Raw genomic sequence first — 17223 nt, 5'->3', positions numbered from 1 at the left:
ATTTTTCTTGTCACTGCCTTATGTGCGTGAACTCTGGTCAGACCATGGAGCAGCAGCACCAGGTTCTTCCTGTAATGGCCAATTCCTAATGTCTACTTGGGGCAACTCTGCTCACTGATAGAGAACCCTGGGCAGGAAGGCCCACCAATTAGATCAATGTAAAACAAGAGTGGGCAAGTATCCCTTCTTTACATCTGCTCTTCCAGAAGGATCAACCTCCAGAATTCTGAGGCAAGAAATTATTGCTGAGAGGTAGAGACTCCCAATCTCAGTGAGGAAGCCAACACTGCTCATCAAGGGAAGGCATTCTGTTACTCATTAAACCCCTACTATGTAGCCTGTTCATACATATTATCTAAGCCTCACAACAACCCTGGGAGTAGCTAAAATGATGCCCATGTGTCAGATCAAGAACAGAGGCTCAGGTATCTTGCACAAGGCAAAAGTTAGTAAAATGCCTGGCTGGAATTCCCACCTACGGCTGTCTAATATAAGAAACTGTTGGCCAGGCACGGTGGCTCACGCCTGTAATCCCAGCACTTTGGGAGGCCAAGGTGGGTAGATCACTTGAGGTCAGGAGTTCGAGACCAGCATGGCCAACATGGTGAAACCCCATCTCTACAAAAATATAAAAATTAACCAAGTGTGAGCAGAGGTTGCAGTGAGCTGAGACTGTGCCACTGCACTGCAGCACAGGCGACAGTGAGTCTCAAAAAAAAAAAAGAAGAAACTGTTCATTCCATTATACCACATTGCCTTTCTCATGGCCTAGATGATCTCTAATAGTCCCTTCAACTCCTATATTCTCTAATCTTGTAAAGATCAGGAAATAAATAACCATCTTTCACATTTATATAATGATACATAGTTCATAAAGCACTTTCACAATATTTCAACTTTTTTTTTTTTGAGACAGAGTCTCATTCTGTCACTCAGGCTGGAGTGCAATGGCGCTATCTCGGCCCACTGCAACCTCCGCCTCCTGGGTTCAAGCAATTCTCCTGCCTCAGGCTCCCGAGTAGCTGGAATTACAGGCACCCACCACCATGCCCATTTGTATTTTTAGTGGAGACGGGGTTTCACCATGTTGGCTAGACTGGTCTCAAACTCCTGACCTCAGGTGCTTTGCCTGCCTCGGCCTCCCAAAGTGCTGAGATTACAGGTATGAGACACTGCACCCGGCCACCTTATTTGATCTTTAAAACAATCTGTGAAATAGGGAGAGTTGATTTTAGTCCTGATTGGTAGATGCATTGGTACTTGAACATATATTCTGATTCAAATAATGTTCTTTCTACTAAATCAAGATACAAGGGAATCTTGTTTGCTTCAGGGAACACAACCATGAGGCAGGAAAAGGTGATAGGAAAGGTCCACAAAAGCAAAATTTCAACAACCTAACAAGTAGAAAACTAACATAAACCAAATAGTTTTGGTTTGTTTGCATTGTTGACAATAATTTTCATAATGGGTCTTTGATAATACTCTAAGTCCACAAAGTACCATTCCAGTAACCAAAGAAATTTCAAACTATTTGCATCCCAATTCTTTAAAAATGAGCAATCTGCGTCTGGTGCACATACTAACCCCATTATCCATACATTTCCATCTACTAGTGCTCTCTGAATTCTATCTCTACTTCAGTTTGGTTCTATCCTCTGTGAAATACACCCTGACTTTAGTTTACAATAATTGTCTCAAGAATTGCATGTGAGGCTGCACACAGTGACTCACATCTGTAATCCCAGCACTTTGGGAGGCCAAGGCAGGATGATCACCTGAGGTCAGGAGTTTGAGACCAATCTGGCCAACATGGTGAGACCCTGTCTCTACTAAGAATACAAAAATTAGCCACACATCTGTAATCCCAGCTACTCAGGAGGCTGAGGCAGGAGAATTGCTTGAACCTGGGAGGGAAAGTTGCAATGAGCCCAGATTAAGCCACTGTACTTCAGCCTAGATAACAGGGCAAGACTCTGTCTCAAAACAAACAAACAAAAAAAATTAGGCTGGGCACGGTGGCAGGCTCCTGTAATCCCAGCTACTAGGGAGGCTGAGGCAGGAAAATCACTTGAACCTGGGAGGCGAAGGTTATAGTGAGCCGAGATCGTGTCACTGCACTCCAGCCTGGGTGACAGAGTAAGACCTTGTCTCAAAAAAAAAAAAAAAAAAAAAAATTAAAAGAATTGCAAGTTTTTCACTTCCTATGCAGTACCTAAAAGCAGTAAAATAAGAACTCAGAGAAAGAATTAATGTTCCTTGAAGGAACCAGAAAGCTCATGAATTACCATATTAACTGGGCCTTAAAGGATAATAAAGCAGTATAAAAATAGAAAAGGGAAATTTTTAAGCAAAGGACACTGGGAAACCATGAAACCTATATGGGATCTGTAAGAGGTTTAGCTGACTAAGACAGTGTGAGACTGGGAGTACTAGGAGATAATGCAGGACTGGTGGATTGGGACCACTTTGGAAACCTCAGAGCTTAAGGCATTTAAGTTGCACCAAAGATCATAGTAGGGACTTAATGATCACGGAACAGATGATCCAGAGCTGTACTCTTGGTATACTCACCTGAACAAACGGATGCAGGAAGAGGAATGGCTATAAGGCAGAAAGGCAAAGGTCTGTTTGGGACATACTTATTTTGAGATAATTAGGACATCTAGAGGAAGAGGTTTTAGAGTGGTAAGTAATGCCAGCCAGGCACGATGGCTCACACCTGTAATCCAAGCACTTTGAGAAGCTGAGGCAGGAAAATCGCTTGAGCCTGGTAGGTAGAGGTGATCCAAGATGGCGCCACTGCACTCCAGCCTGGGTGAGGGAAATGAAACTCTGCCTTAAAAAAAAAAAGGGGGCCGGGCGCGGTGGCTCAAGCCTGTAATCCCAGCACTTTGGGAGGCCGAGACGGGCGAATCACGAGGTCAGGAGATCGAGACCATCCTGGTTAACACGGTGAAACCTCGTCTCTACTAAAAATACAAAAAACTAGCCGGGCGAGGTGGCGGGCGCCTGTAGTCCCAGCTACTCGGGAGACTGAGGCAGGAGAATGGCGTAAACCTGGGAGGTGGAGCTTGCAGTGAGCTGAGATCCGGCCACTGTACTCCAACCTGGGCGGCAGAGGGAGACTCCGTCTCAAAAAAAAAAAAAAAAAAAAAGGGCCAGGCACGGTGGCTCATGCCTGTAATCCCAGCCCTTTCGGAGGTTGAGGAGGGTGGATCATGAGGTCAGGAGATCAAGACCATCCTGGCTAACACAATGAAACCCCGTCTCTACTAAAAATACAAAAATTAGCCGGACATGGTGGTGGGCGCCTGTAGTCCCAGCTACTTGGGAGGCTGAGGCAGGAGAATGGCATGAACCCGGGAGGCGGAGCTTGCAGTGAGCTGAGATCGCAACACTGCACTCCAGCCACTGCACTCCAGCCTGGGTGACAGAGTGAGACTCCATCTCAATTAAAAAAAAAAAAAAAGTGACTCAGTAATAATGACTAAGTACATACACAATGTTTATAGAATAAAATAATGACTACAACTCTGGAAAGGGCAGAGCTCTGCACTTACAGATCTGGGCATCATCCAGACAATAAAATCAAGTGCAAACAGACACATTATCTTTCATGCAATAAATACTGTGTCAGAATTTCAGGTGTGAAAGGGCCTTTAATTTATATCTTTCATGCAATAAATACTGTGTCAGAATTTCAGGTGTGAAAGGGCCTTTAATTTAATCACAGATCTCTCCCTTCCTATTTTTAATGTATTTGCTCCACATCATTAGATACTATGTTCACTGGTTGTTTCACATGAATAACAAGTTTCTACTAGATTGTAAACTCCCTATAAACAGAGGTACTTTAAAATTCTTTTGGATGCCATTATACAGTAGTGGACTCACAACTGATACTCAGTTAACACTGAATGATAAATGTGAATATCCAACTAAAAGAGCCCATAACCTAAGCTAGATAAATGAGAATGGACTATTTCATAGAGGGAGAGATTAAATGTCTGGCCCATAGTTCTTACCAATCAGCTGTAGGTTAGAACTATGACTTAGGTTCCCCATACCCAATCTACTTCTCTATGGCCACTGCTAGGTTTCTCAAGGGGCTTCTACCCATCATCTCCTAGTGTCTAAGGCCTCATCTTTCAAGCAACACACCTTTCACACTCTATCAAGCCCCAAACACAAGGCACAGTGTGGGCACGGTTACTGAGGTTTTTAATTAAAATGCTTTGCAGAAGAGACCACAGCCTGCCGAGGGAGCAGCTTCCCAAATGTTTCCTGATCCATGACCTACACAGGAAGTAATTTGATTTATTCCCTATTTCCTTCAGTCTCAATGGCTAAGAGGTAATGGATGGAAATGGGGAGAATGACCGAGAGGAGGCAACGATGAAGCTCATTCTTAAAGAAAAACCTCAAAGTTCAACTTCAAACAGCTGAAGTTTGTTTCATAGCTGTTGGTCACCCAGTTCTAGCCAACCAGAAATAAATTATAGTTTTGCCACCACAGCAGATGGCAACAGGAGCTTTCCAGAACCTTGGCCTGGTCTGCATCAGGTACCAACATCACAGCTGCTAAAATCACCAGAAGGAATTTAGAACCGCTGTACTACTGTCCTTTCATTCAATGGGAGGTCCAGGCTTCACTCTAAAGCGCAGTCCGACACGCTTCATTTATGCTTCTTCTCCTGTGTACTGGTGAACCAAGAGTCTAGGAGCTTCTTGCTGTAGTACAACTGCCAGGCATGCACTTGGACTGCCAACACCAACACCAGGTACATGACGGAAACAGCAGAAAAACCGAAGAGGAAACGGTAGGCCTTGCCATGGCGGTAGAGCTGCTGTGCAGCAGGGAACATCTCCATGCTGCCATAAATGAGTGGAGCGATGGAAAAGAGTCCCATGCTGATCATGGAGAGCACCAGGTAGCTAATGTTGTTGCGGGGAAAGGAGAGAAGGCCCAAGAGAGAGGGCAAAATGCTCAGCAAATATGGGTATTCCCACTGATAGGGCATGGCCACCTGATCATGTGACAAGAGCCTCAGGTGTCCCACGCTCATCTTGGCAACCAGCAGCAGCCATATGACCAGATGTACGTAGATCAGCTTCTTGATTTCATACTTGAGGGTCACACTGTGGGGCAGAGCAGAGGGAGAAGTACCTTTCAAATTTTTCTTACCACCAACTATATGCCAGGCAACTGTACTGGACACTGGGATACAAATTTGAATAAAACAGCCTAGAAGCCTAGCACAAAGAGCAGAGGAGGAAAAAATAATTAGAAGATGAAGTGAAAAAGTTCTAGTAAATATATGTTCCCAGATATATGAGACCACAGGAAGGAGGAATCGACTCTGCCTGGCATGGAATGTCAGAGATGACTATCTAGAGGCAGGTGATATTTGAACTAGCCTCAGGATTGAGTGAAGATGGGCATCCCATGCAGGAGCATGCAAGCAAAAAGGCCCAAGTATTTGTGTTCCAAGAAAGCAACTGGTTACATGTGGCAGGAACATATTATTAGGGGGAGAGGAGTAGTGGGATATGAAGTCACAAAGGCTATGAGAGTTAAAGGCAGAAGAGGCTGGGCATGGTGGCTCACAACTGTAATCCAAGCACTTTGGGAGGCTGAGGCAGGAATGCTTGAGCCCAGAGTTTGAGATTAGCCTGGCAACAAAATGAGACCCCATCTCTATTAAAAAAAAAAAAAAAAATACTAGTAATAAAGAGGTAGAGCCTGGCGTGGTGGCTCACGCCTGTAATCCCAGCATTTTGGAAGGGTGAGGCGGGTGGATCATGAGGTCAGGAGATCGAGACCATCCTGGCTAATGCGGTGAAACCCCGTCTCTACTAAAAATACAAAAAAATTAGCCAGGCGTGGTGGCAGGCGCCTGTAGTCCCAGCTACTCGGGAGGTTGAGGCTGAGAATGGTGTGAACCCGGGAGGCGGAGTGAGCTGAGATCGCGCCACTGCACTCCAGCCTGGACGACACAGCGTGACTCTGTCTCAAAAATAAATAATAATATAATAATAATAATAAGGCAGAAGGGTAACTCAGAGCTGTGTTTAGCAAGAGGACTCTGACTGCACCATAGGATTAAAGCCTGGAGGGGAAGGTATTGGCAGAGAGGAAAAGTACTCAGGCTGCCCATACTTCTCCAGCCAGATTTTTCATCTAAAGTAAGTACACACTTATCTTATTCTTCGAATTCTCTCAGGTCCCAAATGTATCCTCCTCATATCCCTAAGGGCAATGTTTCCACTCTGGGCTGTCATGAAAACACCTGCTTAAGTTGTGAGGCCCCTTCAGCCGGGGCCTAGAGATGTGAAAGAAATGAGGGTTCAAAGAGCTTGTCCTTCTTCAAAACTCTGGAGAGAAAGATATGAAGAACATTCTGGGAGAGGTCAATGGGTTTAAGGAAGTAAACATTTTAAAATTTTTATTTAAAAATATTTATTGTAGAAAATGTGGAAAAGTTGGGGGGAAAAAAAGTTACCTCTAGACTTCAAGCTCCATGAAGGCAGGGAACAGTTTTTTTCTTTTCTTTTTTTAAATAAAATTGTTTATTGAAGGTATAGCATGCATACAAAGACCATGTCTGCTTTTGCTATTATAACCTAGTGTCTAGCAGTGTATGATGGTTGGAAGTTCAGTATCCGTCGAACTAGTAATCGAATGTAGAAATACTCCTTACGTGGGAGTGTTTATAGAATTCATTTTAGGCAAGGCATCCTTAGGAGAGGCTGCCTTTTACTGTCTATATCCCCCCAAACGGCCCAAAATATAACACCTACCATATATTACGCGGTAGGCCTTACGCTATTTCCTTTATACGAATTACTGATTAATCTTTCACCAAAACCTAAAAGGCAGATTATTCTCTCCCTCTACAGATAAGGAAGCTGAGGCTCAGAAATTCGGTTTCGAAGGTGACACAGCAGGGCCAGCATCGACGTGACTCGGGAGTCCACGCGGGGCTGGATCCCCTCAAGGCACCGGGCGGATCAAGGGGTGGAGCTCGCGGGGGCGACGGGGCTTTCCAGGATGGGGGACAGGCCTGAAGCCGTCACGGGAAGAGGGGACTTGGCAGGTGCGCGGGGGCTGGCTGGGGAGCAAGACCCTGAGGCCGGGCCGGCGTCGCTCCCCAAGCCCCGCAGGCTCCGGCCGGGGAGAAAACCTCCGTGCTCCTCGCCTCACTTCATACCTCATCTGGTAGTGCATGGCGACGCGCTCTCGGTGCTGAAAGTCGCTGCCGTCGGTGCCGGCCGCTCGCGGGCCTGCTCGAGACGCCATTGTGCCTGCCCAGAACCCCCGAACCCCTCACGCGGACCTGCTACCGCAACGACAGCGCCAAGTGGCCCACGGACCCTATTTGCGCCGCCGCAGCGCCGCCACCACAGCCGCGCGACTCTGTGAAGAGAACTTCCGGCCCCTCTGTCTCAGGAGGACCGACTCTGTGGTCACTCCTCTCAGCGCAGGCGCCCTTGTTCCCTCTCGCCCCCGCCCCACCCAGCCCCGCCTCCCGTGGAGAGCGGAGGAAATTAATCCACAGACTCAGCGTGTTTTTGCTGGCGCTCAGAGGCCGCTTGAACTCTTTTACTTTCTTAAACTGTAGTATCAGTTTAGGATACCTCTGTCCACACTTTACAGAGGTGGAAACTGATACATTCTGTGACTTTCCCTGGAGCAGACATCACAGTCTCACGCCTGTAATCCCAGCACTTTGGGAGGCCGAGGTGGGTGGATCACTTGAGGTCAGGAGTTCAAGACCAGCCTGGGCAACATGGTGAAATCCCGTCTCTACTAAAAATACAAAAATTAGCCGGGTGTGGTGGCGGGTTCCTGTAATCCCAGCTACTTGGGTGGCTGAGGCAGGAGGATCGCTTGAACCAGGGAGGCAGAGGTTGCAGTAAGTCGAGAATGTGCCACTGCACTCCAGCTTGGGGGACAGAGTGCAGAGTGAGACTCCGTCTCACAATAAGTTTCTCACATTTAATAATTGCAAAGAGAAAACGGGAACCTCTCAGTGAGGAAATCTGGCTTGTCCTCCTTAACCAAATAATTAATTTGATCAATAATGAGATAAACTGATATCTTGTGCCTCTTTTAATATTCTGAGGACACAGCATGACTTCTAAGATGTTTCTCCGAAGAATACCTAACTGAATCTAATCATGAAGAAATGACATAAATCCAGACGGAGGGACATTCTAGAAGAGAGCTGGACCGTACTCTTCAAAAATGTCAAGGCCATGAAAGAAAAATTATTTCCAAATAAACTTTATCTGTAGAGACAAAGTAGAATGACCATTGCCAGAAGCTTGAGGGATGGACAGGGAATGGGGAGTTAGTGTTTAATGGATACAGAGTTTCAGTTTGGGAAGATGAAAAATGTTCTGGAGATGGATGGTGGTGTTGATTGTACAACTATATGTGTGTGCTTAATGCCACTGAACCGTACACTTAAAAATGATTAACATAGTAAGTTTTATGTTGTGTGCATTTTACCACAACAACAAAATACTAAGCAAAACTTTAAAGAAAGAAGTTATGTTATCCGAATAAAGAAAAAAAGAAAGAAAAAAGCATGTATACTGAGCATCCACCATGCACCAGGTTACTGTGCTATGACCTGCAGACACAGAAATAAACTTGGTCCATTTCCCCTGAGGGATCACAGCCCAGTCGGGGGAAGAACTTGTACCCATGAAGCTAAGAAATACAAGAAAACACAGGAGGCTGAGGGAGGAAAAATGAGGCCTCTCTCCCTGACCTGGAGGGTTAGGAAAGTCTCTCTGGAGTGGCAGCAATTAAGCTGTCTGAAGCCTGAGTGGGAATTAGCTAAAGAGGTGGAGAGCGGAGCTTTTCAGGCAGAGGGAACAGCACGTGAGAAGGCCCCAAATCCAGAGAGCACTTGGCTGTTCAAAGAACTAAGGAACTTAAGAGTGACTGGAGCATTTGGAGGGTTCAGTAAAGTCTTTATCCCAGGCGGTTTGGGGAACCACTGAAAGGTTTAACCAGGAAAATGACACAATTTTGCATTTTTAAAAGATAGATCTAGGTGGGGACACAGTGCCTCAAGGCTGTAATCTCAGCATTTTGGGAGGCCAAGGCAGGAGATCAGCCTGGGCAACATAGTGAGACTCCTGTCTCTACAAAAATAAAAAATAAAATAATATTAGCTGGGATGGTGTTGCGTGCCTGTAGTCCAGGCTACTCGGGAGGATGAGGTGGGAGAATCATTTGAGACCAGGAGTTCAAGGTTACAGTGAGCCATGATTATGCCACTGCACTCCATTCTGGGCAACAGAGTAAGACACTGTCTGTAAATAACTAAAGATAGCTAGATCTAGTTGCTGTGTAGAGAATGGCTCACAGGGGCCAAGGGTGAAGCAGAGGAATCACTTGAAGGCTACTGCAGTAATTCAGGCAATCCTAGGGGTGGCTTGGGTTAAGAGGTGGCAATGGACAGACAGGAACAGATTTGAGTTCCTTGGGATTTAACATCCGTAGGTGGGTAACAAGAGCACATATGACTAGCAAGGGGCTCACATTAGGAAGGGATTCTGTGTGGCTGGGATCTGAGAAAGACAAGCAAGAAATCAGCAACATTGGCCGAGCATGGCTCACACCTGTAATCCCAGCACTTTGGGAGGCCGAGGTCGTGGGTCACTTGAGGTCAGGAGTTCAAGACTAGCCTGGTCAAAATGGTGAAACCATGTCTCTACTAAAAGAAATACAGAAATTATCAGGGTGTGGTAGCTCATGCCTGTAGTCCCAGCTAACTCGGGAAGCTGAGGCAGGAGAATCACTTGAACCCAGGAGGCGGAGGTTGCAGTGACCCAAGATCACACCACTGCACTCCAGCCTGAGCAACAGAGTGAGACCCTGTCTCAAAAAAATAATAATAATAATAAAATAAGAAAAAAGGCCGGGCACAGTGGCTCATGCCTGTAATCCCAGCACTTTGGGAGGCCGAGGTGGGTGGATCACGAGGTCAGGAGATAGAGACCATCCTGGCTAACACGGTGAAACCCCATCTCTACTAAAAATACAAAAAATTATCCGGGCATGGTGGCATGTGCCTGTAGTCCCAGCTACTCAGGAGGCTGAGGCAGGAGAATCGCTTGAACCTGGGAGGTGGAGTTTGCAGTGAGCCGAGATCATACCATTGCACTCCAGCCTGGGTGACAGAGTGAGACAAAAGAAATCAGCAATATTTATTGAGTACCTACTCTATGCTAGGCATATTCACACACGTGAACTCATTCTCTTTTTCCATTACCCTTGGAGATAACTACTTTTGTTATCATTATCTTACACAAGGGAAAACTAAGGCTCAGAAAGGGGAAGTGACTTGCCCAGGATCACACAGCAATAGCACTACAAGAACTCAGACCAAAGTGACCCTAGGGCTGGAGGATTTTTCTGCCAGATCTGTTACTGTCCTGTTTAAGGGATAACTAAGAGGGTTCAGGACCCATTGAGGGAAAACTAAGAGGGTTCAGGACCTCTGGGAAAATGGGCCAGGAATATTTGTCACCTCCCCCCAGGCTCTCTAGAATGTCTTTCTTTCTCCTGTGGAAATCCTGCTGACCCTTTAGGACCCATCTTACTGCACCAAGAATCACCTGCTTCCACGTTAGTTCTCATCGTTTTTGCTGTCTGTGAAGCCTGGTCTAGAACCATCTGTGATAGACTCATCCAGGATGCTTGTTAAAAACACAGATTTCTGGGCCCCACCGTTACCCAAATGAATCATTCCCCAAAGTTGGGCCTAAGAATATCTTTTTAATTTAAAATGTTGACTAGATAATGTGTTTACATGGTTCAAAAACCAAACAATAAGCTGGCTGCGGTGGCATGTACCTGTAGTCCCAGCTACTCATGAGGCTGAGGTGGGAAGATTGCTTGAGTTCAGGAGTTTGAGGCCAGCCTGGGCAACATGATGAGACCCTGAGCATGGTGGCTTATGCCTATAATCCCAGCACTTTGGGAGGCTGAGGCAGGAGGATTACTTGAGTCCAGGAATTTGAGATCAGCCTGGGCGACATAGCAAGAACCTATCTCTAAAAAAAAAAAAAAAATTAGCCAGGCAAGATGGCATATGTCTGTAGTCTCAGCTACTCAGGAGGCTGAGATGGGAGGATCACTTGAGCCCAGCAGGTTGAGGCTTCAGTGAGCCATGATTACACCATTGCACTCCAACCTGGGCAACAGAGCAAGACCTTGTCTCAAAAAGAAAATACAAATGGTCATATGGAAAGGATGCTAATGCAAAGGCATGGCTGTTTAGAGCAGAGGTTCATAGCTGTTTTTGTGCCATGAATTTCCTTGGCAGCCTGGGGAAGCTACAAACTCTCAGAATATTTTTATTTTTTATTTAATTAATTTTTTTTTTTTGAGACAGGGTCTTGCTCTGTTGCCCAGGCTGGAGTGCAGTGGTACCATCGTGGCTCACTGAGCTTTGATCTCCTGGGCTCAAGTGAACCTCCTGCCTCAGCCATGCGAGTAGCTTGGATTACAGGCATGCACTACTATGCCTGGCTTATTTTACATTTTTTGTAGAGATGGGGGTCTTGCTATGTTGCCTAGGCTGGTCTCAAATTCTTGGCCTCAAGCAAACTTCCTGCCTTAGCCTCCCAAAGTGCTAGGATTACAGGCATGAGCCACCACATCTGGCCTTATTTTATTTATATTTTTAGAGATAGGGTCTTGCTCAGACTGAAGTGCAGTGGTACAATCATGGCTTACTGCAACCTCGAACTCCTGGGCCCTCCCACCTCGGCCTCCTGAGTAGCTGGGACGTGTTTCACCACACCCGGCTAATTTTTGTGTTTTTTGTAGAGACAAGGTCTTACCATGTTGTCCAGGCTGGTCTTGAACTCCTGGCATCAAGCAATACTCCTGCCTCGGCCTCACAGACTGCTAGGATTACAGGTGTGAGCCACTGTGCCCCGACCCTGCCTTATTTTGACTGAACAATATGTCTTGACTGTTTTCTCCAGATCAGTACATAAAGAAACTCTTTTGTTGTTTTTTTGTTTTGTTTTGTTTTGGTTTTGGTTTTTGTTTTTTTGAGACGGAGTTTCACTCTTGTTGCTCAGGCCAGAGTGCAGTGGCACATTCTCAGCTCACTGCAACCTCTGCTTCTTGGGTTCAAGCGATTCTCCTGCCTCAGCCTCCTGAGTAGCTGGGATTACAGAAGCGTGCCACCACGCCTGGCTAATTTTTGTATTTTTTGAGTAGAGACAGGGTTTCACCATGTTGACCAGGCTGGTCTCCAACTCCTGACCTCAGATGATCCGCCTGCCTCTGTCTCCCAAAGTGCTGGGATTACAGGCGTGAGCCACCGCGCCTGGCCCTCTTTTTTCTTAGTGCCATTTCATTATATGATGACTATAACATAATTTACTTGACGTACTCCCTCTTGTTGGACATTTGTGTTTCCAATATTTTGCTATTAGAAATATAGCTTCAGAGAATAACCTTGTACATATATAATTTTACTCATGGTCAAGTAGATCTGTAGTCTGGAATCCCAGAGGTGGTGTTGCTGGATCAAAGAATATATTGTGCTTGAAATTTTGATAGATCTTGTCGGAATGCCTTCCATAGTGGTTATACCAATTATATTCTCACCAGCAATATATGAGTCTGTCTGAGTCCCAGCTCTAGCAACAACTTGGTAGTCTGTTGGCCAGACTGGTCTCGAACTCCTGACCTCAGGCAATCCACCTGCCTCGGCCTCCGAAGTGCTGGCGTGGTGGGAGCCACCACGCCCGGCTCAGTCTTCTTATTTTTTTATTTTTTATTTATTTATTTTTTTGAGACAGAGTCTCTCTCTGTCGCCCAGGTTGGGGTGCAGTGGCACAATCTCGGCTCACTGCAAGCTCCGCCTCCCAGGTTCACACCCTTCTCCTGGCTCAGCTTCCCGAGTAGCTGAGACTACAGGCGCCCGCCACCACGCCCAGCTAATTTTTTTGTATTTTTTTGGTAAAGATGGGATTTCACCGTGTTAACCAAGATGGTCTCCCTCGATCTCCTGACCTTGTGATCTGCCTGCCTCCGCCTCCAAAAGTACTGAGATTACAGGCGTGAGCCACCGCCCTGGCCCTTAATTATATGTAGATAGAGTAGGGAGGAAAGAATGAGAAAGAAAGAGAGAGACTAGCTTCTTGTCTGTGATATTAGTTCAAATTTTATACAGTATTTTCCCTATTTATTTTATGTCTTTTGACTTTTTGTTCATGGTGTTATAAATTTAACATGAGGAATATATTTTTAAATTTAGTGGCTTCTCAATTTTGACTTGTAGCTACAGTACTTTTCCAATCCAAGGTGTCCCAGATGACTTTCATGCACTACAGAGTTTGAGAACCATGCTCAGACATTGCCTTTCTCACTGGAATGTGAATTCCCCAAAGGCAGGGACAAGAACTAAGTCATCCATGTCCCCAGCAGCTCATAGTGTCTGGCATAGTGTGAACATTTCAACGCCTGTAATCCCAGCACTTTGGGAGCTCGAGGCGGGAGGATCGCTTGAGCCCAGGAGTTCAAGACCAGCCTGGGCAACATGGCAAAACTCCATCTCTATTAAAAGAAAAAAGAAAAATGAAAAAAAATTTAAAAAGAAAGAAATGCTGGTTGAATAGATAAATTCCAATGGAGTCAAAACCATCTCCCTCTCCTAATTGCTGTGAAAAATCCCCCGGGTTTATCCTTCACCCTCAGACAGTGCTCTCTGGCTTTAGCTCGTGGTTATCTTTGTCTTTCTGTGTCTGGTTTTCTGTCAGAGATGACTCTCCTGAGTCATCTATTGGCCTGTCTGTCTCGGGACACCAAGTACACAGTGGAGTAATAAATATTTGAGCCATGACTGTTGAAGGGAGGGGTCCCGACTCTCTCCAGAACCTCTTCCCTAAAGGGTTTTGCTTGTACCTTTCTCCTGGCTCTTGGTCTGTCCTTAAGTTTAAGTTATTTGTGTTCCTGTCTCCTCACTCTCTCTTCATGCTCCCTTCTCAAATCCTTTGCAATGATGTTTCCTTTGTCTTGATCATTCCCCAAGATTTAGGATTTACCTCAAAACTCACCTCCTTGGAGGCATTTCTTGAATGCACAGGCCAATCTAACTATCCAGCTGTTGTTATTATATCACCTTGTTTTGTTTTCTTCCTAGAACATCATTATCTGAAATTATTTTGTTTATTTGCATATTTTTTCATGGTCTGAGTTCGCACCTTCCTCAGGAATGTCAGCTCCTTGAAGTCTAGGACAAGGCTGTCTTCTTTCCTGTTGTATTCTTAGCCCCAGAAGGACTGGCATATAGTAACTGCTTAATAAATATTTGCTGAATAAATGAATGATGGTTGCCTGAGAGCCCCTCCAGGGAAGGATTTAGATCTAAATAATAATAATAATTGCCATTTATTGAGCTCTAAGGATGCACTAGACTCTGTAGCAAGTTAATCTTCATGGAAACCAGATTCTATAGAGCTATTTTTATCCCCAGTTGTTGGATCAAACTGAAGCTTAGAGAAGTTAGCTCACACAGCTAGCACTAGACCACTGGTTCTCAAAGTGGGTTCCCTGAGCAGCCATGGCTTCTGAATCACCTGGGAACCTTTAGTAATGCAAATTCCTAGGCACCACCCCAGACTTACTGAGAAATTCTGGGGTGGGGCCTAGCAATCTGAATTTTAACAAACCTGCCAGGTGATTCTGATGCACCAAAGTGTGAAAAACCTTGTGTTAAAAGAAAGATGAGCTGGGCGCGGTGGCTCACGCCTGTAATCCCAGCACTTTGGGAGGCCGAGGTGGGCGGATCACAAGGTCAGGAGATTGAGACCACGGTGAAACCCCATCTCTACTAAAAATACAAAAAATTAGCCCGGCGCAGTGGCGGGTGACTGTAGTCCCAGCTACTTGGGAGGCTGAGGCAGGAGAATGGCGGGAACCGGGAGGTGGAGCTTGCAGTGAGCTGAGATCCGGCCACTGCACTCCAGCCTGGGCAACAGAGCGAGACTCTGCCTCAAAAAAAAAAAAAAAGAAAGATGAGGTTAAATGTTTTTTTAAAAACACAGCTTTATTGACATAGAATTCACATCACCCACTCAAGTGTACAGGTCAATGATTTTTAGTATATTTACAGGGTTGTACAACCATCACCGAAATAGTTTGTAATTAATAGGTTAAAAAAAAAAAAAAGAGACCTGGCCAGGCGCAATAGTTCATGCCTGTAATCTCAGCACTTTGGGAGGCAGAGGCAGGTAGATCACTTGAGGTCAAGAATTCCAGACCAGACTGGGCAACATGGTGAAACCTTGTCTCTACTAAAAATACAAAAATTAGCTAGGTGTGGTGGCACCCGCCTGTGGGAGGCGGAGGTTGCCCTAAGCTGAGATCCGAGACTCCGTATCAAAAAAAAAAAAAAAAAAAAAAGAAGGCCGGGAGGCGGAGCTTGCAGTGAGCCGAGATCGCGCCACTGCACTCCAGCCTGGGTGACAGAGCAAGGGTCTGTCTCAAAAAGAAAAGAAAAGGCTGGGCGTGGTGGCTCACACCTGTAATCCCAGCACTTTGGGAGGCAGAAGCGGGTGGCTCACGAGGTCAGGAGATGGAGACCATCCTAGCTAACACGGTGAAACCCCGTCTCTACTAAAAATACAAAAAGTAGCTGGGCGTGGTGTCGGGTGCCTGTAATTCCAGCTACTCGGGAGGCTGAGGCAGGAGAATGGCGTGAACCCCGGAGGCGGAGCTTGCAGTGAGCTGAGATCGCGCCACCGCACTCCAGCCTGGGCGACAGAGCAAGACTCCGTCTCAAAAAAAGAAAAAAAAAAAACCCTAAAAGAAACCCTGTACCAATTAGCAGCCACTCCCCGTTCCCCTCCCATCCCCTACTCCCAGCCGGAAGCAACCTATTTTGTCTTTTTTTTTTTTTTTTTTTGAGACGGAGTCTCTCTCTGTCGCCCAGGCTGAAGTGCAGTGGCGCGATCTGGGCTGACTGCAAGCTCCGCCTCCCGGGTTCACGCCATTCTTCTGCCTCAGCCTCCCGAGTAGCTGGGACTACAGGCGCCCGCCACCACACCCGGCTAATTTTTTGTATTTTCAGTAGAGACGGGGTTTCACCATGTTAGCCAGGATGGTCTCGATATCCTGACCTCATGATCCGCCTGCCTCGGCCTCCCAAAGTGCTGGGATTACAGGCGTGAGCCACAGCACCCGGCCCTATAGATTTGCCTATTGTAAACATTTCATATAAGTGGAATCATACAACATGTATATGATTCCTGTGACTGGCTTTGTCTACTTTCTGTACTGTTTGCAAGGTTCCTCCATGTGGTAGCATGGATCCTTTTTGACAAATAATATACCATGTATGGATATGCACATTTAAAAAATTGATTTATCAATTGAACATTCATGTGTTTCTACTTTTTGGCTATTATGAATAATCTTATGAATATTCACATACAAGTTTTTGTGTAGACATATATTTTCATTTCTTTTGGATATATGTGTGTGTGTATATGTGTGTGTGTGTATATACATATACACACATATATATGTAATTTGGTTTTGGTTTTGTTTCTTTTCTTTTGTAAATACAGGGTCTCCCTATATTACTCAGGCTAAATTTGAATTCCTGGGCTCAAGTGATCCTCTTGCTTCAGCCTCCTTCTGAGCAGCTGGGACAACAGATGTGCTCTATGTGACACACACACGCCACACACACACACACACACACACAGAAGTGGAACTGCCGGGTCACAGATCTTACACTCTTAACCACTCCACATTTCAGCTTGTCTTACTCTCTGCTATGATTTAATATGTACATTATCAAATTGAGAAAAATGCAAAAAACTTAAAAATAATAACATATATTATCAGTAATAGTAATAATCAGTTGGATCTATTGAGTGTTTATGTTTGCAAAGCTTTTACTTTTTTTTTTTTTTTTTTGAGACAGAGTCTTGCTCTGTCACCCAGGCTGGAGTGCAGTGGTGTGATCTCAGCTCACTGCATCCTCCGCCTCCTGGGTTCAAGTGATTCTCCTGCTTCAGCCGCCTGAGTAGCTGGGCTACAGGCACCCACCACCACGCCCAGCTAATTTTTGTATTTTTAGTAGAGACAGGGTTTCACCATATTGGCCAGGCTGGTCTCGAACTCTTGACCTTGTGATCTACAGGTCTCGGCCTCCCAAAGTGCTGGGA

At 45.6% G+C, this 17223-nt stretch overlaps 1 protein-coding gene across 1 annotated transcript; it reads right to left on the bottom strand.

Moving 5' to 3' along the window:
• Positions 1 to 3696: 3696 nt before the first annotated feature.
• On the bottom strand, positions 3697 to 7443 carry JAGN1 (jagunal homolog 1). The gene is given in 2 exon segments (NM_001260648.2): positions 3697 to 5142; positions 7215 to 7443. Coding segments are annotated over 2 exon segments (552 nt in total). The 5' UTR covers positions 7304 to 7443; the 3' UTR covers positions 3697 to 4679.
• Positions 7444 to 17223: the final 9780 nt, after the last annotated feature.

Source organism: Macaca mulatta, chromosome 2 (assembly GCF_049350105.2).
Source record: "Macaca mulatta isolate MMU2019108-1 chromosome 2, T2T-MMU8v2.0, whole genome shotgun sequence".
NCBI classification, from domain to species: domain Eukaryota; kingdom Metazoa; phylum Chordata; class Mammalia; order Primates; family Cercopithecidae; genus Macaca; species Macaca mulatta.
The sequence above is the reverse complement of the archived record's forward strand: the minus strand, read 5'-3'. Positions and strand labels throughout refer to the sequence as shown.